The 22,069-nt window shown below is 45.0% G+C and overlaps 1 protein-coding gene across 2 annotated transcripts in view; it reads right to left on the bottom strand.

Moving 5' to 3' along the window:
* The window catches only part of SUSD4 (sushi domain containing 4), a 123,859-nt gene that overhangs the window by 37,321 nt on the left and 64,469 nt on the right, over positions 1 to 22,069 (bottom strand). Inside the window, exon 3 of one of the 2 annotated variants that reach the window (XM_060142050.1) lies at positions 20,305 to 20,517. The exons of the other annotated variant lie outside the window; for it this stretch is intronic. Coding sequence (XP_059998033.1) covers positions 20,305 to 20,517 — 213 coding nt within the window. The remainder of the gene's footprint in view (positions 1 to 20,304; positions 20,518 to 22,069) is intronic. 2 annotated transcript variants of the gene reach the window in all.

Raw genomic sequence — 22,069 nt, forward strand, 5'->3', positions numbered from 1 at the left:
AGTATACTCAGGAGGTGGCCAACCGGTGGCAGTAAACTCAATGGACAGAACTGGCCATTTGGACACTGTGACATATGGACACCGGCTGACCAGGAGCGGAAGCACCCAGCCTTGTTTTCAAGAGTGGCTTCTCTGCATAGTGGTCTATAGTATAGAATGCTTTGAACTTCTAATTAGAATGTCACGTTTCCATAGGCAGGAGCCCGGGAATAGAGGTTCAAAGGGAATTCACAGCCTCCCAAATGCGAGTCATTATGTACTCTACTCAAAGAAGAGTCAGCAGAGAGAGTGATATAGGGCCAATTTACTATGTGAGTGGAACCCCATATCCACCGGGGAGTCAAAAGTTGGAGTTCAAACTCCACCAAGGTAGAGAGGCCAGAAGCGGCCGTGCCCTCCGTGTAAGCACAAAACTCAAACAGACCATCTCTAACAAAGCCTAACCTAAACCTTGACAGGAGAAAATACCATCCAGAGCCTTTCTAATTATTTTTTATCCAGAATGTCTGGCACCTAATCCCCCCAACTGAAGGAGGGTGAAGTAGAAAGAAGGCTTTGGAGTAAATACATGTCCTAACCAGTTATCGGTAGCAGTCAACACCTCTGGACCTTATTTCTCTGGAAAGAAACAAACCAGGATCTTTAGGCTCTGAAAAGAAACATGCAACCTTCATCAATTCTAAAGTTTCATATAGAAATAACATGATTTTCTATAGCACAAATGCATCCAGCTGACACAAAGAATTTGTAAAAACTGCTTCAAAAATATTGTTACCAAAGAAATATACCTATGAAAAAAGGTCTATCAAGTAGAATCAGGTCAACAGTCAAAACTTTTGTCTACAGGGTATCAGTGGGCACTTTGGAGATAAATTTGAGGGATATCAAAAGCTTCCATTCCAGAAATCATTTTTCACCAGCCTATCACTATCATTATTTTTGTATCTTGCTACTAGTAACAATGAGGTTTTAATATGATAAATAAATAACAGAGTGGATAAAAGGCCCGAAGGCTGTACTACACATGTATACCTACGTACAAATCAATTGATCAGATTTAGTTGCAGAGAGCAGAGTCCTAAAGGATGGAGCAGGAAAGAGAGAGAGGAATTTTAAAGAATATGTGCCATGTGTTAGATTTACTTCTCTTTTATTTAATTAATTAATTTATTTATTTTTATAAATTTATTTATTTAATTTTGGCTGCACTGGGTCTTCATTGTTGCGCACGGGCTTTCTCTAGTTGTGGCGAGTGGGGGTTACTCTTTGTTGTGGTGCGCAGGCTTCTCATTGCAGTGGCTTCTCTTGTTGCGGAGCACGGGCTCTAGGCACGTTGGTTTCAGTAGTTGTGGCACACGGGCTCAGTAGTTGTGGCGCACACGCTCTAGAGAGCAGGCTCAGTAGTTGTGGCACACGGGCTTAGCTGCTCTGCAGCATGTGGGATCTTCCCAGACCAGGGCTTGAACCCGCGTCCCCTGCGTCGGCAGGCGGATTCTTAACCACTGCGCCACCAGCGAAGTCCCAGATTTGTTTCCCTTTAAAATATTAGTTACACATGAAAACAAATCTGATTCCTTAAAAATGCTATGTTTCAACATCAATATGCCCCCCAAAGTGTCCCTAGGAACATGAATACATGATACTCACTCAGATTCACAATTCATATTAGCATATTAAAGGCTCTGAAAGCCTTGCTGTAAAGAATTCTACTGGACCTTGTTTAAGCCAGCACTTGTAAAGCTGTTCACTCATTCATTGAGTTATTGAGTACTTACTCTAGGCCCAGTACATTCTAGGTGCTGGGGATAGAGAGAAAGTCAAGTATCTTACTCTTATGGCATTTGCAATGAGGGAGACTGCTAACAGGCAAATTATCAGGTAAGTGAGCTAGAAAATAACAGGCAATGATCACTGCTATGATGAACACATAACGAGGTAATAGGATAGGAACAGACTTGGGCACTCCTTTAATTCGTGTAGACAGGCAAGGCGCCTCTGAGGAAATGACTTTTATTAAGCTAAGACCTAATGACAAGAAGAATCCAATCATGTGTGGACCAGGAAGAAGTTTCAGTCAGAGGGAACAGCTACTACAAAGGCCAGGAAAGAGCTCAGTGTCCTTAAAAACACAAAAGAAGATCAGGGACTTCGCTGGCGGTGCAGTGGTTAAGACTCCATGCTTCCAATGCAGGGGGTGCGGGTTTGATCCCTGGTCGGGGGAAATAGGATCCCACATGCTGCACAGCATGGCCAAAAAAAAGGGCTAATCTCATGTTAAAAAAAAAAAAAAGAAAATCGGTGTGCCTGTAGTAAGCAAGAGGGAGATGGAAAGTCAGATCATCCAGGGTCTTGTAGATGAGGACAGGGGATTTGGTTTTATTTTAGTGTGGCGGGAGCTCCTGGAGTTTCTAATGCACGGGCCGTGACATGCTCTGTATCATGCGGGTACATGCAGTAAAGGGCTGGCCTTGCCAAAAGGGAGTTCTGGCCTTTGCCCTCAGCTCCTGGGAATTAACCTCTAAGCCCTTGGATTGCTCTACCTGAGATGATATCTTTGTTTATCTGGAGCTTAGCATAGACCAGATAGTCTATGCTAACAATGTGACTTAGGCCAGGGAACGGTGGTCCCCACGGTTATCAGCTCTACTTTTGGAAGAAGTGGAGACACATAAGTGGCCAACTACGTCCACATGACCAAGCCCCAGTAAAGATGCTGGACACCAAGCCTCAGGTGAGCTTCTCTGGTTGTCAATACTCCGTGTGTTTTTTTTTTTTTTTTTGCGGTACGCGGGCCTCTCACTGTTGCGGCCTCTCCCGTTGCGGAGCACAGGCTCCGTGTGCGCAGGCCCAGCGGCCATGGCTCACTGGGTCCAGCCGCTCCGCGGCATGTGGGATCTTCCCGGAGCGGGGCACGAACCCGCGTCCCCTGCATCGGCAGGCGGACTCTCAACCACTGCGCCACCAGGGAAGCCCAACTCCGTGTGTTTTGACACACGTTGTTGCTGGGAGAACAGGCACTGTGTGTACAGCTCCACTGGGAGAGAGCAACTGAAAGCACATGCCTGGCGCCTCCTAGACCCTGTGTGCCTCTCCCCTTGGATGATTTTAACCTGTGTCCTTTTGCTGTAATAAACCATAATCATGAGTATCATCAGTCCTTCTGGTGAATTACTTAACCTGACGATGGCCTTGGGGACTTCCAAACTTGTAGCTGGAATCAGAAGTGATAGTCTTGGGGGGCCTGCTAAATTCAGATTCCTAATGCATAAAACCTCTAAGAGGAGGCCTGGAGATGTGCATTTTTAACATGCCCCTTGGGCAATTCCCACGACATCAAAGTTGAGAACCACTGCTTGATGGATACACAAGGTGACTGACTAGATTGAAGACAGCGGTCCAAATGCAGAGGCTGGCTCACATTTAACAAGCCCCAGTCCATCCTTAGCAGCTATGTCAGACAAATGCAGTAAAGAGCAGAATCTCATGTGAGCAGCTGGGAGGCAGCTCGGCACCCAAGGCCTCTCCCTCCGCTGGCCCGATGTGGGGTTCTGAGGAGACCTGCATTATAACAGGACCTTCAAGATGCACACTGGGGAGCCACGGTCAGCCCCAAACTGCTCAAGATAGCATGAGGGAAAATGAACTTCCTCTGGGATGGGTTTGGAAGGATGGGTTGCCCTGTAGTTTTCACAAGCAGCCCACGTAATTCTGGCAAGTTTCAGTTGCAAGCTTGTGAAGAACGGCTTTCTAGGGAATCTCCATGATGGGCGTGGTGTTCGAGGTTGCTAACCATCATTTTGTGACCTTTATACACGATCTGACAAGGATCTGTACACGTGCACATGTTCTGCATTTTCGAATAATTCTGCGACTCAAAGCGACTCCATACCTCCGTGGCCCCTGTACCGAGAGGGCGAATGGCAGCGCTCACGTGACATGGGAGATGACGGGAAGCAGCTGGTAAAGGCTGCTAGGATTTGGATTCTCCCTCTGCACTTCCAGGGGGCTCAGCTGGGCAGGCTTGTGAACCCTTGTCTGAGGCGGTCCGGCCGTCATCTTGCAACAATGATAACTGATCATTTCTGTCATTTATCTTTGCTGCATCTGCCTCCAGCTGACCTGACCTTATTTCCTCTGGATTTGTTTTTCCTTTCAAGTCATGACCACATTTAAGTTAAAGAAATCTTTTCAAGAACAAAAACCCAAACTCACACTGAAGCCACAAGGGAGGGAGAGTAGGGAAGCAGTGACTTCTGTTACAAGAATCATAAATAAGTCATGACAGTGGTCCCGGAGACAGGGAGAGGCAGTGCTCTGCTCCTTCCCATCTTAGAAGATGGAAAATGAGAAGAGATTATCTTAGGGGAAGACATGCAAATACTTGCTCTTGTGGGCACGGGCTGCTGTTTCTGATAACCCATGTCCAAGGCAACAAGAAAGAAATTTTACAAGGTAGAAAATGCACACAAGAAGAAAAGGGCCCTAAATAAAACGTTTTAAAAGCATCCATCTGTTTGGGGAAGTTTCTGGAACTGGGAGACAACTCACTTTCATATAGGAGTAACTGTAAAAAAGAAGTAGGACTACCTTGCTTTTGAAAAGTGTCTGCACCCCACAGTTTCACTGAATAAAGGAGTCACCTGCCATCTTTACCGCCAGCTTTAGCTCATGAGTCAAGTTGAATTTTTTAATTCAAAATTTATAATGTAATACGACTACTTAAACTTACACTGTACCTTTTCCCCAGGAAACTCAAAGAACCTCCTTAACTTCAAATTACTCATCTTTTATAGCAATCCTGGTCAGGTCTACGGGAGTCAAAATATTTTAGTAAGTACTTAAAAATAACGCTTACTGAGTGAATTCATTTTTTTCCCTTGTTGCACTCTGCAAGGAACTGGGGCAGAGAGGGGTTCAGCATGGAGACAGAGCAGATTGGGACAGGGGCAGGGACAGCTCTCCTGTGCTCAGTTTCTAAAAGTTCCCAGGGTAATTCCAGTTACTGCTGCCACCTGCACTTTTTTGTCTCAAGTGTCCTCACTGTCTGCTTGTGGCTGAAGTCTGAGCTCCCATCGCCCAGATCAACCAAAATAGAATCTCTCGGAGAAAGTTCCAGGCACTGTTATTTCTAAAAGTTCCCAGCACTGTTATTTCTAAAAGTTCCCTGGGTGATTCTGACACGCAGCCTGGGTTACACACCAGCAGGATGGTAGAAAGGGCACTGAACTAGGAGTCAGGGTGTGGGTCCTAATCCTGGTTTATTTGCCATGTAACGTGTGTAAGTCACTTAAACTCTACAGGCTTTAGTTTCTTTTCTTCTTATTTTTTTTAATGTGGACCATTTTTTATAAAGTCTTTATTGAATTTGTTACAATATTGCTTCTGTTTTTATGTTTTGGTTTTTGGCCACAAGTCATGTGGGGTCTTAGCTCCCCGACCAGGGATTGAACTGGGGCCCGCGGCATAACCACGGGACCTCCAGGGCATTCCTGGCTTTAGTTTCTTTGTTTATAAAATGACAGCAGTGGGCTTCCCTGGTGGTGCAGTGGTTGAGAGTCCGCCTGCCGATGCAGGGGACACGGGTTCGTGCCCCGGTCCGGGAAGATCCCACATGCCGCAGAGCGGCTGGGCCCGTGAGCCATGGCCGCTGAGCCTGCGCGTCCGGAGCCTGTGCTCCGCAACAGGAGAGGCCACAACAATGACAGGCCCGCGTATTGGAAAAAAAAAAAAAAAGACAGCAGTGACATTCTCTGATTCTAAGAATTAATGATCTCCCAGAACCTCTCTTTTACACTACAGAAAATCATGTTCTCTTCCCCATTGTCAAACAATATCAGACCACATCCCCACATGAGGAGGCCTCAAACTTTTTTGCATAAGAATCTGTTGAGAGTTTTAAAAAAAATATGCAGGATCCTTGGCCTCACTCCTAACATGCTAATGCAGGAGGTGTGAATATGCAGGGAGTCCTTGGCACACACTTTGGGAAACCGGTGCCCCGCGTGAATAGGTTCTTACCGGTTTAAGCAAGATGCCACCCCCATGAGGTGTGGGTGTGGGCCCACTGTGATTATGTGTCACCTGCTCCCCCTCCCTTCCCCTGGGAAAAATCAGCTTTGGTCAGGTGAGGTGAACACACTGGAAAGCACAGACCTGGATCTGGGTACTAGCTCTGCCACTGGGATGCAGGGCTACCTATGAGACCGTGGAAAATGCAGCCTCTCCGAGCCTCCACGTTTCCTGTCTGTAAGGTAGTAGAACCTACTCCACAGGGTTGCCATGGTAAAGAAGATAATGCATATAAAGCATAGGTACCCAATACATGTAACAGATGCCTCCTAGAGAATTCCCTGGCGGTCCAGTGGTTAGGACTCCACGCTTCCACTTCAGGGAACATAGGTTCGATCCCTAGTCAGAGAACTAAGATCCCCCATGCGGTGCAGTGCGGCCATTAAATAAGTGAATAAACAAATAAATTAATTAAATAACAGACACCTCCTAAAACACTGCAGTCTTGCTGAGAAGGTAAAACAGAGGCAACGTGAAGACCAGGAACAGGTATACGGGGGTGTTGGACGGGCCGGGTGCCCAACCCCAAGGTAGACTTTGCCGATAATGATGGCGGCGGGGCAGGTTCTGGATTGCTGTCTAGGGATCTTTCACCTTCAACTGCTGCCTCTCTGAATCCATCTTTGTCAACATCCCCAGAGTGCAGGACCCGGGGCAGGCAACTCAATTCACAACGTCCTATGGAAAACTCATTCCCGATTGCTCTGACAACATCGCTAACTGTGGGCAAAGCAATGATAAAATGTGTACCAAGCTAATCAGAAGGACGGAAGGAAAGAATGCCCACGTGCTTTCCTTGTGTGTGAGTGACGAAAAATGGCTGGAGCCAACTGCACTTGGAACTCAAATGTCAGGAAAAGGAGTAAAGGGGAGGCCAGAAAAAAAAATTAGCAACTCCTGGAGGAGCTCATTGTAAGTATTTGCTGGCAAAGGTCTACCTGAGGGATGCAAAAGTCTTAACCAGACCGCCTGTCTAAAGGGGGCATCAGGCAGATGGGCTCCACCAGGCCTACAGCCAAGTGATGAAAGAAGACAGGCCAGGAAGCACCACAGGAAACAGCTGTCAGTGCGCTGGGGCCTCCCTTGCCCACCTCATGCATGAGAACTGCCTGCTTAGACTGGCAGGTAATATACATGGTAACATCTAGTGTGGGGGAGCCGGTCGTCACGTGCACCGTGGCTAGCGTGTCATTGGTACCCACATCGCCCTCCTAGGCGGAGGGACCTTCCCGCTGAGAAGCACCAAGAGGCTGGGTGAGGTTGCTCTGTGGGTTGCCAGGCAAAGCTCATGGGTCTCAACTCGGCCCCTGGAACTGCAGGTCCAACCAGACCATCCTGCCAGGGGCTACATTGGTCCTCCTCAAGGCGAGGAAAGCCATCCCAAGGGGGGCTATCCTTACAGGGGCGGCCCTTTGGGGCTACACCAATGTGTGCTTGAAACAGTCCTTCTGTCTCTTGCTCGGCTCCAAGCACAGAGGGAGGACTTCCTGAGAAAGCCGTCTGCTCAGCGAGCTGGTTCTCAAACAAGCGGCGCTCAGCAGACCCACCAGCGCTCAGCGGCGTGGGCCTGGGGTTGCTCAGAAGAGCCATGGGGGGTTCAAGCTGGTCTGGAACGTGCTCTGAAAGACTCGCACTTGAACAAGCTGTCTGCCTGCGAGACCCGTGGGACTCTAACTTCACCCAAATCCTTTATATTTGCTTCGTACAGATCTATCTGAACTTTACCAACGTGACCACTATTTGCAGAGCTGCTCAAGAGAGAAGGTGAGGAGAAAAGAAAAAAGGTCCCCTCCACCTCATAGAGGAGGGTCTGAGAAGAACTCCTCCGATATGAAGACCCTTTGCATAAAAATGTACTTCTGCAGCGGCGCTGGTGTAGCCTCTGCCTTCCTGGTGCATGATTGGGAGGTGGAAACTCAAAGGAGACAAGAAACAGGTGTGTTTCTGTACAAGCGGTACATGGTCTACATCCAAGGATGCTACATGGGCATCCTGAATCCATGCAGAAGCTGAAGCTCTGGCTAGAGGTGTCTGGCTTTAAACGGTGTCCCAGACACTCTCCCAGAAATGAGAATCCAAAGAAAGGGGGGATTTGGGTGCTACAGAACATCGTCTCGCAGTCTAAGTAAGGCTCTCACCCTACCCAGGAACTAGGCACAATTATTTAGTTAGTTCTCTTTTTTAAAACAAAACCAAAAACTTGTGTCTAGCTAGTATAACCAATGCCATAAGAGCTGAGATGTATTCTGTATCCCAGCTGGACCACGGGATGGACAAGTAATGAAATATTTCCATTAATATTGATAATGAATAGATTTTGGCGAGGCATATGCAGATTCTTCTCTGTCCCCCATATGATACTTGTTCATAATATAAGTGGATTTTTTTTTTTTTCGGTACGCGGGCCTCTCACTGTTGTGGCCTCTCCCGTTGCAGAGCACAGACTCCAGACGCGCAGGCTCAGCGGCCATGGCTCACGGGCCCAGCCGCTCCGCGGCATGTGGGATCTTCTCGGACCGGGCACGAACCCGTGTCCCCTGCATCGGCAGGTGGACTCTCAACCACTGCACCACCAGGGAAGCCCTATAAGTGGATTTGAATTCATTTTATTTTAGTTTCTTTGGAATATTTATTTTTAAAATAAACTACTTCTTCATGGTGTGCAAATCACAGTCTGAATCGCCGCAATACTGACCCCGCCCCTTTTAAGGCTATCAGGGTATGGATAGCATCTTTCCATGTCCTGATTTGACATGTATTGCATAAGTGTCAAGTGAATATTTTTTAACACCTTTATTGGAGTATAATTGCTTTACAATGGTGTGTTAGTTTCTGCTTTATAACAAAGTGAATCAGCTATACATATACATATATCCCCATATCTCCTCCCTCTTGCGTCTCCCTCCCACCCTCCCTATCCCACAGCTCTAGGTGGTCACAAAGCACTGAGCTGATCTCCCTGTGCTATGCGGCTGCTTCCCACTAGCTATCTATTTTACATGTGATAGTATATATAAGTCCATGCCACTCTCTCACTTCGTCCCAGCTTACCCTTCCCTCCCCTGTGTCCTCAAGACCATTCTCTACGTCTGCGTCTTTATTCCTGCCCTGCCCCTAGGTTCTTCATAACCACTTTTTTTTAAATTCCATATATATGTGTTAGCATACGGCACTTGTTTTTCTCTTTCTGACTTACTTCACTCTGTATGACAGACTCTAGGTCCATCCACCTCACTACAAATAACTCAATTTCATTTCTTTTTATGGCTGAGTACTATTCCATTGTATATATGTGTCATATATTCTTTATCCATTCATCTGTCGATGGACACTTAGGTTGCTTCCATGTCCTGGCTATTGTAAATAGAGCTGCAATGAACATTGGGGTACATGACTCTTAGAATTACGGTTTTCTCACAGTATACGCCCAGTAGTGGGATTGCTGGGTCTTATGGCAGTTCTATTTTTAGTTTTTTAAGGAAACTCCATACTGTTCTCCATAGTGGCTGTATCAATTTACATTCCCACCAACAGTGCAAGAGGGTTCCCTTTTCTCCACACCCTCTCCAGCATTTATTGTTTGTAGATTTTTTTTTTTTTTTTTTTTTGGTACCGCGGGCCTCTCACCGCTGCGGCCTCTCCCGTTGCGGAGCACAGGCTCCGGATGTGCAGGCTCAACAGCCATGGCTCACGGGCCCAGGCGCTCCATGGCATGTGGGATCTTCCCAGACCGGGGCACAAACCCGTGTCCCGTGCATTGGCAGGCAGACTCTCAACCAATGCGCCACCAGGGAAGCCCTGTTTATAGATTTTTTTGATGATGGCCATTCTGACCAGTGTGAGATGATATCGCATTGTAGTTTTGATTTGCATTTCTCTAATGATTAGTGATGTTGAGCATTTTTTGTTTGTTTGTTTTTTGCGGTACACGGGCCTCTCACTGCCGCGGCCTCTCCCGCTGCGGAGCACAGGCTCCGGACGCGCAGGCTCAGCGGCCATGGCTCACGGGCCCAGCCGCTCCGCGGCATGTGGGAGCTTCCCGGACCGGGGCATGAACCCGTGTCCCCTGAATCGGCAGGCGGACTCTCAACCGCTGCGCCACCAGGGAAGCCCTGAGCATCTTTTATGTGTTTGTCGGCAATCTGTACATCTTCTTTGGAGAAATGTCTATTTAGGTCTTCTGCCCATTTTTGGATTGGGTTGCTTGTTTTTCTGATATTGAGCTACATGAGTTGTTTGTAAATTGTGGGGATTAATCCTTTTTCAGTTTCTTTATTTGCAAATATTTTCTCCCATTCTGAGGGCTGTCTTTTCATCTTGTTTATGGTTTCCTTTGCTGTGAAAAAGCTTTTACGTTTCTTTAGGTCCCATTTGTTTATTTTTGTTTTTATTTCCCTTTCTCTAGGAGATGGGTCAAAAAGGATCTTGCTGTGACTTATGTCATAGAATGTTCTGCCTATGTTTTCCGCTAAGAGTTTTATAGTGCCTGGCATTACAGTTAGGTCTTTATTCCATTTTGAGTTCATTTTTGTGTGTGGTGTTAGGGAGTGTTTAATTTCATTGTTTTACACGTAGCTGTCCATTTTTCCCAGCAGCATTTATTGAAGAGGCTCTCATTTCTCCACTGTATATTCTTGCCTCTTTAGCAAAACTAAGGTGACCGTATGTGTGTGGGTTTATCTCTGGGCTTTCTATCCTGTTCCATTGATCTATATTTCTGTTTTTGTGCCAGTACCATACTGTCTTGATTACTGTAGTTTTGTAGTATAGTCTGAAGTCTGGGAGCCTGATACCTCCAGCTCCATTTTTCTTTCTCAAGATTGCTTTGGCTATTCGGGGTCTTTTGTGTTTCCATACAGATTGGGAATTTTTTTGTTCTAGTTCTCTGAAAAATGCCATTGGTAGTTTGATAGGGATTGCATTGAATCTGTAGATCACTTTGGGTAGTATAGTCATTTTCACAATGTTGATTCTTCCAATCCAAGAACACGATATATCTCTCCATCTGTTTGTATCATCTTTAATTTCTTTCATCAGTGTCTTATAATTTTCTGCATACAGGTCTTTTGTCTCCTTAGGTAGGTTTATTCCTAGGTATTTTATTATTTTTGTTGCAGTGGTAAATGGGAGTGTTTCCTTAATTTGTCTTTCAGAGTTTTCATCACTAGTGTATAAGAATGCAAGAGATTTCTGTGCATTAATTTTGTATCCTGCTCCTTTACCAAATTCATTGATTAGCTCTAGTAGTTTTCTGGTAGTGTCTTTAGGATTCGCTACATATACTATCATGTCATCTGCAAATAGTGACAGCTTTACTTCTTTTCTAATTTATATTCCTTTTATTTCTTTTCTTCTCTGATTGCTGTGGCTAAAACTTCCAAAACTATGTTGAATAATAGTGGTGAGAGTGGGCAACCTTGTCTTGTTCCCGACCTTTGGCTTCAGTTTTTCACCATTAAGAACGATATTGGCTGTGGGTTTGTCATATATGGCCTTTATTATGTGGAGGTAAGTTCCCTCTATGCCTACTTTCTGGAGGGTTTCTATCATAAATTAGTGTTGAATTTTGTTGAAAGCTTTTTCTGCATCTACTCAGATGATCATATGGTTTTCATCCTTCAATTTGTTAAAATGGTGCATCACATTTATTGATTTGCGTATATTGAAGAATCCTTACATTCCTGGGATAAAACACTTGATCATGGTGTATGATCCTTTTAATGTGCTCTTGGATTCTGTTTGCTAGTACCTTGTTGAGGAGTTTTGCATCTATGTTCATCAGTGATATTGCCTGTAGTTTTCTTTCTTTGTGACATCTTTGTCGGTTTTGGTATCAGGGTGATGGTGGCCACATAGAATGAGTTTGAGAATGTTACTCCCTCTGCTACATTTTGGAAGAGTTTGAGAAAGATAGCTGTTAGCTCTTCTTTAAATGTTTGATAGAATTAGCCTATGAAGCCACCTGGTCCTGGGCTTTTGTTTGTTGGAAGATTTTTCATCACAGTCTCAATTTCAGTGCTTGTGATTGGTCTGTTTATATTTTCTAGTTCTTCCTGGTTCAGTCTCAGAAGGTTGTGCTTCTCTGAGAATTTATCCACTTCTTCCAGGTTGTCCATTTTATTGGCATATAGTTGCTTGTAGTAATCTCTCATGATCCTTTGTATTTCTGCAGTGTCAGTTGTTACTTCTCCTTTTTCATTTCTAATTCTATTGATTTGAGTCTTCTCCCTTTTCTTGTGGATGAGTCTGGCTAATGGTTTATCAATTTTGTTTATCTTTTCAAAGAACCAACTTTTCCTTTTATTGATCTTTGCTATTGTTGCCTTCATTTCTTTTTCATTTATTTCTGATATGATCTTTATGATTTCTTTCCTTCTGCTAACTTTGGGGGTTTTTTGTTCTTCTTTCTCTAATTGCTTTAGGTGTAAGGTTAGGTTGTTTATTTGAGATGTTTCTTGTTTCTTAAGGTAGGCTTGGATTGCTATAAACTTCCCTCTTAGAACTGCTTTTGCTGCATCCCATAGGTTTTGGATCATCATGTTTTCATTGTCATTGGTCTCTAGGTATTTTTTGATTTCTTCAGTGATCTCTTGGTTATTAAGTAGTGTATTGTTTAGCCTCCATGTGTTTGTATTTTTTACAGATTATTCCCTGTAACGGATACCTAGTCTCATAGCGTTGTGGTTGGAAAAGATACTTGATACGATTTCAATTTTCTTAAATTTACCAAGGCTTGATTTGTGACCCAAGATATGATCTATCCTGGAGAATGTTCCATGAGCACTTGAGAAGAAAGTGTACTCTCTTGTTTTGGGATGGAATGTCCTGTAAATATCAATTAGGTCCATCTTGTTTAATGTATCATTTAAAGCTTGTGTTTCCTTATTTATTTTCATTTTTGATGATCTGTCCATTGGTGAAAATGGGGTGTTAATTCCCCTACTATGATTGTGTTAGTGCAGATTTCCCCTTTTATGGCCGTTAGCATTTGCCTTATGTATTGAGGTGCTCCTATGTTGGGTGCCTAAATATTTACAATTGTTATATCTTCTTCTTGGATTGATCCCTTGACCATTATGTAGTGTCCTTCTTTGTCTTTTGTAATAGACTTTGTTTTAAAGTCTATTTTGTCTGATATGAGAATTGCTACTCCAGCTTTCTTTTGGTTTCCATTTGCATGGAATATCTTTTTCCATCCCCTCACTTTCAGTCTGTATGTGTCCCTAGGTCTGAAGTGGGTCTCTTGTAGACAGCATATATACGGGTCTTGTTTTTGTATTCATTCAGCCAGCCTATGTCTTTTGGTTGGAGCATTCCATTTATATTTAAGGCAATTATCCATATGTATGTTCCTATACATTTTGTTAATTGTTTTGGGTTTGTTACTGTAGGTCTTTTCCTTCTCTGTGTTTCCTGCCTAGAGAAGTTCCTTTAGCATTTGTTGTAAAGCTGGTTTGGTGGTACTGAATTCTCTTAGCTTTTGCTTGTCTGTAAAGGTTTTAATTTCTCTGTCAAATCTGAATGAGATCCTTGTTGGGTAGAGTAATCTTGGTGTAGGTTTTTCCTTTTCATCACTCTAAAGATGTCCTGCCACTCCCTTCTGGCTTGCAGAGTTTCTGCTGAAAGATCAGCGTTAACCTTATGGGGATTCCCTTGTGTGATATTTGTTGTTTTTCCCTTGCTGCTTTTAATATTTTTTCTTTGTATTTATTTTTTGATAGTTTGATTAATATGTGTCTTGGTGTGTTTCCCCTTGGATTTTTCCTGTATGGGACTCTCTGCGCTTCCTGGGCTTGATTAACTATTTACTTTCCCATATTAGGAAAGCTTTCAACTATAATCTCTTCAAATATTTTCTCAGACCCTTTCTGTATTTCTTCTTCTGGGACCCCTATAATTCAAATGTTGTTGTGTTTAATGTTGTCCCAGAAGTCTCTGAGACTGTCCCCAGTTCTTTTCATTCTTTTTTCTTTATTCTGCTCTGCAGTAATTATCTCCACTATTTTATCTTCCAGGTCACTTATCCATTCTTCTGCCTCAGTTATTCTGCTAATGATTCCTTCCAGAGAACTTTTAACTTCATTTATTGTGTTGTTCATCATTGTTTGTTGGCTCTTTAGTTCTTCTAGTTCCTTGTTAAACGTTTCTTGTATTTTCTCTATTCTATTTCCAAGATTTTGGATCATCTTTACTATCATTACTCTGAATTCTTTTTCAGGTAGACTGCCTATTTCCTCTTCATTTGTTAGGTCTGGTGGGTTGTTGCCTTGCTCCTTCATCTGCTGTGTGTTTCTCTGTCTTCTCATTTTGCTTAACTTACTGTGTTTGGGGTCTCCTTTTCACAGGCTGCAGGTTCGTTGTTCCTGTTGTTTTTGGTGTCTGGCCTCAGTGGTTAAGGTTGGTTGAGTGGGTTGTGTAGGCTTCCTGGTGGGGGGGACTAGTGCCTGTGTTCTGTTGGATGAGGCTGGATCTTGTCTTTCTGGTGGGAAGGTCCACATCCACTGGTGTGTTTTGGGGTGTCTGTGGACTTATTATGATTTTAGGCAGCCTCTCTGCTAATGGGTGGGGCTGTGTTCCTGTCTTGCTAGTTGTTTGGCAGGGGGTGTCCAGCACTGTAGCTTGCTGGTCATTGAATGGAGCTGGGTCTTAGCATTGAGATGGAGATCTCTGGGAGAGCTTTTGCCATTTGATATTATGTGGAGCTGGGAGTTCTCTTGTGGACCAATGTCCTGAACTCAGTTCCCCCACCTCAGAGGCACAGGTCTGACACTTGGCCCGAGCCCCAAGACTCTGTCAGCCACATGGCTCAGAGAAAAGGGAAAAGAGAAAGAGAGAGAGAGAAAGAAAGGAAGGGAGAAAGGAAGGAAGGAAGGAAGGGAGGAAGAAAGGAAGAAAAATTAAATTAAATTAAATTAAAAAATAATTATTAAAAGTTAAAAAGTAATAGAAAAAGAAAAAAAGAAAGAGAGAAGAGTGCAACCAAACCAAAAAAGAAATTCACCAAGGATAACAAGCACTAAGAACTATACTAAAAAAAAAGAAAAAAGAAAACAACGAACAGACAGAACCCTAGGACAAATGGTAAAAGCAAAGTTATACAGACAAAATCATACCAAGAAGTATACACGTACACACTCACAAAGAGAAAAAGGAAAAAAAAAATATATATATATCGTTGTTCCAAAAGTCCATCACCTCTATTTTGGGATGATTCGTTGTCTATTCAATGAATAGACATATTCTATTGTCACAGATTCTATTGTGGAATCTGTGTATTCCACAGAACAGGGTACATCAAGTTGATTGTGGAGATTTAATCCGCTGCTCCTGAGGCTGCTGGGAGAGATTTCCCTTTCTCTTCTGTGTTCGCACAGCTCCCGGGGGCTCAGCTTTGGATTTGGCCCCGTCTCTGCGTGTAGGTCGCCTGAGGGTGTCTGTTCTTCGCTCAGACAGGACGGGGTTAAAGGAGCCACTGCTTCGGGGGCTCTGGCTCACTCAGGCCAGGGGGGAGGGAGGGGTATGGATGCGGGGCGAGTCTGCCGCGGCAGAGGCCGGCATGACGTCGCATCAGCCTGAGGCGCGCCGTGTGTTCTCCCGGGGAAGTTGTCCCTGGATCCCGGGACCCTGGCAGAGGCGGGCTGCACAGGCTCCAGGGAGGGGAGGTGTGGATAGTGACCTGTGCTCGCACACAGGCTTCTTGGTGGCGGCAGCAGCAGCCTTAGCGTCTCCTGCCCGTCTCTGGGGTCCACACTGATAGCCGTGGTTCGTGCCTGTCTCTGGAGTTCGTTTTGGTGGTGTTCTGAATCCCCTCTCCTCGCGCCCCCCAGAACAATGGTCTCTTGCCTCTTAGACAGGTCCAGACTTTTTCCTGGACTCCCTCCCGGCTAGCCGTGGTGCACTAGCACCCTTCAGGCTGTGTTCATGCAGCCAACCCCAGTCCTCCCCCGGGATCCGACCTCCGAAGCCCGAGCCTCAGCTCCCAGCCCCGCCCGCCCCGGCGGGTGAGCAGACAAGCCTCTCGGGCTGGTGAGTGCTGGTCGGCACCGATCCTCTGTGCGGGAATCTCTCCGCTTTGCCCTCCGCACCCCTGTGGCTGTGCTCTCCTCCGTGGCTCCGAAGCTCCCCCGAAGCTCCCCCCTCTGCTACCCGCAGTCTCCGCCCGCGAAGGGGCTTCCAGTGTGTGGAAACCTTTCCTCCACAGCTCCCTCCCAGTGGTGCAGGTCCCGTCCCTATCCTTTTGTCTCTGTTTATTCTTTTCTCTTTTGCCCTACCCAGGTACGTGAGGAGGGGAGTTTCTTGCCTTTTGGGAAGTCTGTGGTCTTCTGCCAGTGTTCAGTAGGTGTTCTGTAGGAGTTGTTCCACATGTAGATGTATTTCTGATGTATTTGGGGGGAGGAAGGTGATCTCCACATCTTACTCTTCTGCCATCTTGAAGATCTCCCCTCAAATGAATTTATGCAAAGTCAATCTGACTTTACCTATACTTTTTCTTATGAAATGTGGGAAAGGGATGTATTAGCAGGGAAAGTGCCCCCCAGTAGACTAGTTGAGTGATTTTGGAAAGGAAGAGGCCCCGATGGTGGCTGTCCCCCTGGCCTTTAGTCACTGTACTTAGTATGTCAGCAGTCCTGTGCCCCCAGGCCATATTTTCAGTCCTTTGCCAACTCCATGGTACCCTCTCCAGCATACTGGTCACCTCCCCTGCTCCCTGGACCATAAAGTATCCTCACCCCTGCTCAGAGATGTGCAGGCTCTCTAGTCTTACAGAAGCAGCTTTGACAAGCACAGATGTTTCTTAGGCTGGAGGCTTTGGGTGCCAGGAAAATAATTCCTTGCCTATATTATCAGTTTTGTAAGTCCAAACTTCTGTAAGTGAGTTTGCCTGGAATAAACCATTTAGATTGGAGTAAAAGGAGAGAAGGGAGATGGCTGGTATGTGTGGCAGGGTGAAGTGGAGAATAAAAGAGAGGGAATCTGTGCGAATGCACAAGAAAATATTTGCTTTAATACCACCTTGCTTCTGTAGAGCACTTTACTGTTATAAAGCATTTTAATGCATATGAACTTATTTTTAAAAATCTGTATCTCAGGCAGAACTGGCTGACAAAGGAAGACTGGAAGAAGTCGAGGCAACAGTGACAAGACCTGGGCTAGAACAGATGTGTCCCTAAATCCCCATTTAAGTCTGGGAAGACTCTTAACTTCTCTGAGACTCAGTTTCCCTATCAATCAAACAAAAGCTAAATTAGAACGAGGGCTTGGATTATCTAATTTCTAGAGTCCCTTCGACTCTGAACGTTGATGATGCCATTTGTTATAACAATGTGTTGTTGCATAACTGATTACAGTAGGGCTTTTGTGACACCAAGAGGAAAGTCAGACTTAATCTTGTAGAGGAAAAATGCTGGCTTAGAATGAGTTACAGATCTGCTGCTTACCCATCAGTTGTGTGACTTTGACAAAGCGAGTAACTTCTCTGAGCCTCAGTTTCCTAATCAGGAAATGAGGACAATAAGACTTGTCTTGTAAGGCAGTTGTACTTGTTAAATGAGATAGTGAATCTGAATGTATTTTTAAACTCTAATGACCTAAAAAATGTGATAATTTATTGTTATCACTATCACCAGCATGCAGAAAAATCCATTAGCCCTCTAAGCATTACCTAACAGGGCTTCCCCGGTGGCACAGTGGTTAAGAATCCACCTGCTAATGCAGGGGACACGGGTTCAAGCCCTGGTCCGGGAAGATCCCACATGCCGCGGAGCAACTAAGCCCGTGCACCACAACTACTGAGCCTGCGCTCTAGAGCCCGCATGCCACAACTACTGAGCCTGCGTGCCACAACTGCTGAAGCCCGTGCACCTAGAGCCCGTGCTCTGCAACAAGAGAAGCCACCACAGTGAGAAGCCCGTGCACCGCAACAAAGAGTAGTCCCTGCTCTCAGCAACTAGAGAAAACCCGTGTGGAGCAGCGAAGACCCAATGCAGCCAAAAATTAAATAAATGAATAAATAAATAAATTTTTTAAAAAAAGAATTACCTAACAACAGAAACAAATGAATTGAGCAGACCTTACTATTAGCCCAGCATAAGTCCTAACCAGGGAGTAAAGGCCATTCGCAACTCCAGGGAAAAATAGTTTCGCTTCTTCCCTGCTTTACGACATCCATGGAGTAGACTTCCGTGTGCCCCTTGCCCCTTCAAGCCACATACAGAAGGCTTAGGCTGCTAACAGTGATGATTTTCTCCACCGTGAGGGCAACGAAAGTAATCTCCTTATACAGATCTTTCAAAGACCAACAAAGATCACCATTTATATTAAAAATAATTAATTATACCGTCGTACTTAGAAAGGCAATACCTGTTCTTCCAAACTCTGTAAAATGACGATGAGAGCACAACATCGTGACTGGAAATGAGGAATCTCGGTACGTTCTTTGGAAGCACCTGGTCTTATTTTAAGTTGCCTGATAAAAGAACTGACACTCCACTGCCATCCCCAGGTACACAGCCCCTCCCAGCACATTTGGGGCTAAGTGTTCAGAATTATGCACGCAGACCTATATAATAGAAGCCTCTACTCCAAGGTGATTTTTCACTCCCTTTCTTGGAATTACTATGTATTACATTGTTATGTACAAGGTTGGAAAGAAGCTCATCTAAAAAGGGATAAACTTTTTTTTTTTTTCCAGGATGACCAAGTAACAGAGGGCCTTCATCTCTGGGCAATATTCAGGAAGCCTGTTGTTTTGTTTGTTCTCTGATGTTTTTGAGCTTGTCTGGGTTTTAAGCACTGGGTATCCTAGGCCATGGGTTTTAGCAGGAAAGTCTTTACATACAAATTAAATAAGCTTTTTTTTTAAATTGAAGTAGAGTTGATTTACAGTGTTGTGTTAGTTTCCAGGGTACAGCAAAGTGATTGTTATATATATTCTTTTTCAGATTCTTTTCCATTATAGGTTATTACAAGATGTTGAATATGGTTCCCTGTGCTATACAGTAGGTCCTTGTTGTCTGTCTATCTTATATAGTAAATAAACCTTTAATTAATAGAATCTTACAGAAATCATAGCTTGCATGGACTGCATGTAAGAGGAAAAATAAATTTACTTTTAAAAACCTTAATTCTTTATATAATTTTGGCTTTTTAAAAAATACCTTGAAAATAAAAGCAAAGGTAACAAGTACTTTAAGGGTAAGACACCACCTTACCCATCCTTGATAATTTCCAAAAGGAGGAGCATAATAGATGTTTGATCAATGCTTGCCAAATTAAATTACTTTAAAAGTTTCATAAAGAAGATACACACTAAATCAGAATAAGAGTTTACATAGCATTATTATAAAAGCTCCAACCCCAAATAAAATCAATAATGGTGTTAAGAGAAAGTGAAACTCTCTTCTAATGAACTTGATGAGATATTAGTTCTGTGCCTCACGGAAATCTGGGGCTAGAATTAATTCTTAATTCATGCCTATTCCTACTTCAACCTTGCTGATCATCAGAGATATATAATCAACAACTGGCATTCCAATTAGTTAAACTCAATGCATTCTTTTAAACCCTAAAAGTATCTCTATAGGGTGAAAACAAACAAGCAAAATATATATATATATACACACATATATAAAGTTGTTGCAACCAATAGACTTAGGGATAATTGCTAGGAGTAAATGAATATCTTGTCACGACCAATAAATTTAGGGATACTTGCTAGAAATAAATGTCTACCTTGTCAATCTACCATTGTTTGCCACAGTTCTTTCTTTCCTTAAATGAATCATGTCTAACGCAGAACTGATAAGTAGTAATTGATTTAATTCTCTGAGTAACATGCATCTTCTGTATCATTATATACAGTTTTGGCCCAATATATTTACTGCACTTTTTATTGAGTAACATGGAAATGAATGCTGAGTTGGCAGCCCAATAATAAATGGCCCTCATGTTATCTGAGTTGCTCTCTTGCATTGACAAAAATGGTGATAAATTGGGTTGTAATTGAGAAAGAAAAGGAAGACGATTACTCCTGATGCTGAGATGCATTTATCCCCTGCCCCAGCCCTGACTGAACACGCGTGCTCCTCCATCAGCCTGCAAGATCAGCCCTGAAGCAGAAAGCAGCCCAGGGTACCGCCCCGTCTGGCACACGGGCTCATACCCCTGCAGCCACAAGCTTGACCACGTGAGTGGCTTCCATGGGATGGGGGTAGGGGGTGGAGGAGGGCGCTTTACCTTCCTGCACACAGACGGGTTTATCACTTGGGATCCAGCCTAGGGTTCCGTTCAGATGTTTCATACACAGTCTCTTTGTAGAGCCCTTCAGCTTGAATCCATCTTGGCAGTGAAATCGGGTGACGGAGCTTTCAAAGAAAACCCCTCCGCTGGGCGTCCTGAAGCCATTCTCAGGGACGCCTGGGTCAGCACACACCTGAAGGTCATCGAACCCTACATGGACAGAGAGAAGAAAAGGTGCCTCTGAATATATTCTTCGGATGCTGAAGGTTTCCCATGATAAATGGCAGACACTGTATTCTTTCCGATGCTATGGGCCACCCAACTCCACCAATAAAAAAGCCAAGAAAATAAACACTCTAGCGCACATTTCACACTGCTCTTTGCTCTTTGCTTAGAAAAGCGCTCATTAGTAATTTCAGTTCCACGGTCAAGTTAGCCCTTCAAAGAGTTTCTAGGAGTAGCAGATGAGGAAAAGTAAACAACGAAAGGAATACAAAATGGTAATGTCGAGACTGAAGTACAAAATGCAGAAGGGAGCGGAGGAGGGAGAGGTAGCCAGGAAAGGGGGAGATGGAATCTGAGCCTGGCTTTGAAGGACGGGTAAGACTTCAAGGACAGAACCAACTTCGTGAAGGGGGACACAGGGGAATGGCTTGCGCAACGGCCAGGCCGGGAGACCGCGGGCGTGTCTGCAGAGCAGCAGGTGGCTGAGAGCGATACAGGGTTTGCAGAAGAGGCAGGTAGGCGATGCCCACCCTCCCCTGCCCCCTGCCCTCGCCCCCATCAGCCAGGCCTGGTCCACATTTCTCCTCCTCTGGGAGGCCTTCCTTAACCCCACTCTCCCTGTTCCCCCCGCCCCCCCCAATTTGTTCCACCACTGTAACGTGAACACAGCCCTGTACCGAATCATTTGGAGAATGATCGCCTCTCATTCTGGGTTATGAGCCCCTCGAGGACAGGTTTTGAGACTTCTTCACTCTTGTGAAACCTATCACAGCTCCGCCTAGAACGTGCTCCATAAATGTTTGATGAGTGAATAAACAGAGTTGGAAAAGGGAGAGGGAGACATACCGGGGTGACCCTAGAAAGCCAGGCTGAGCGAGGAGGCCAGTGTGGGGCCATGGAGCTGGGCAGTGGGGACCAGGAGGCCGACAGGACAGCAGCCTGAGGGACTAAGTGGAGGAGAAAGGGCCCAGGGTGTGGCTAGGAGACCCAGGCAATGGTGCAATCAGACGTGGTGGGCCCGAGAGCACAGGAAAGTGCTGGAAGCAGCAGGGAGGGCACCAGAGTGGGAGACATCCCGGTTCCAGGGGCCCCTTGTCGACTGACTGGATGTCGGGGTGGGGGAGACAGCCAGACGGCTGGGACGAAGGCCCGACTCTGGCCTCAATGAGGAGGAGAGGGCTGGGGTCACGGCCCGCACTGAGAGCTTCGGACAAAGACATGACTGGGACCAGATCTGCATTTTTGAACGATCTTTTGTGTAGCCACACGGAGCTCATGGATGTCACGAGCTCGTTGGGGGACCCCAAGGATAAGGAATGGGTCGTCCATGTGCACAGTGCTCCAACGTACCCTCCAAGGAAAGCAATGTAGGCGACAGAGAGCCCCAAACTTCTGTGCACTACGAAGGCCTTCGACTCCATTTTCTTACCAAATCAACCAACAAATCCTTCCTGAAAAGGTACCCAGAATAACTATGCGTGATTCCTTCCAGATGGGGGTTGGTGTGCCCGTCCACCCCCGCCCCCGGCGCAGCTGC

This window comes from Lagenorhynchus albirostris, chromosome 2, assembly GCF_949774975.1.
Source record: "Lagenorhynchus albirostris chromosome 2, mLagAlb1.1, whole genome shotgun sequence".
Taxonomy (NCBI): domain Eukaryota; kingdom Metazoa; phylum Chordata; class Mammalia; order Artiodactyla; family Delphinidae; genus Lagenorhynchus; species Lagenorhynchus albirostris.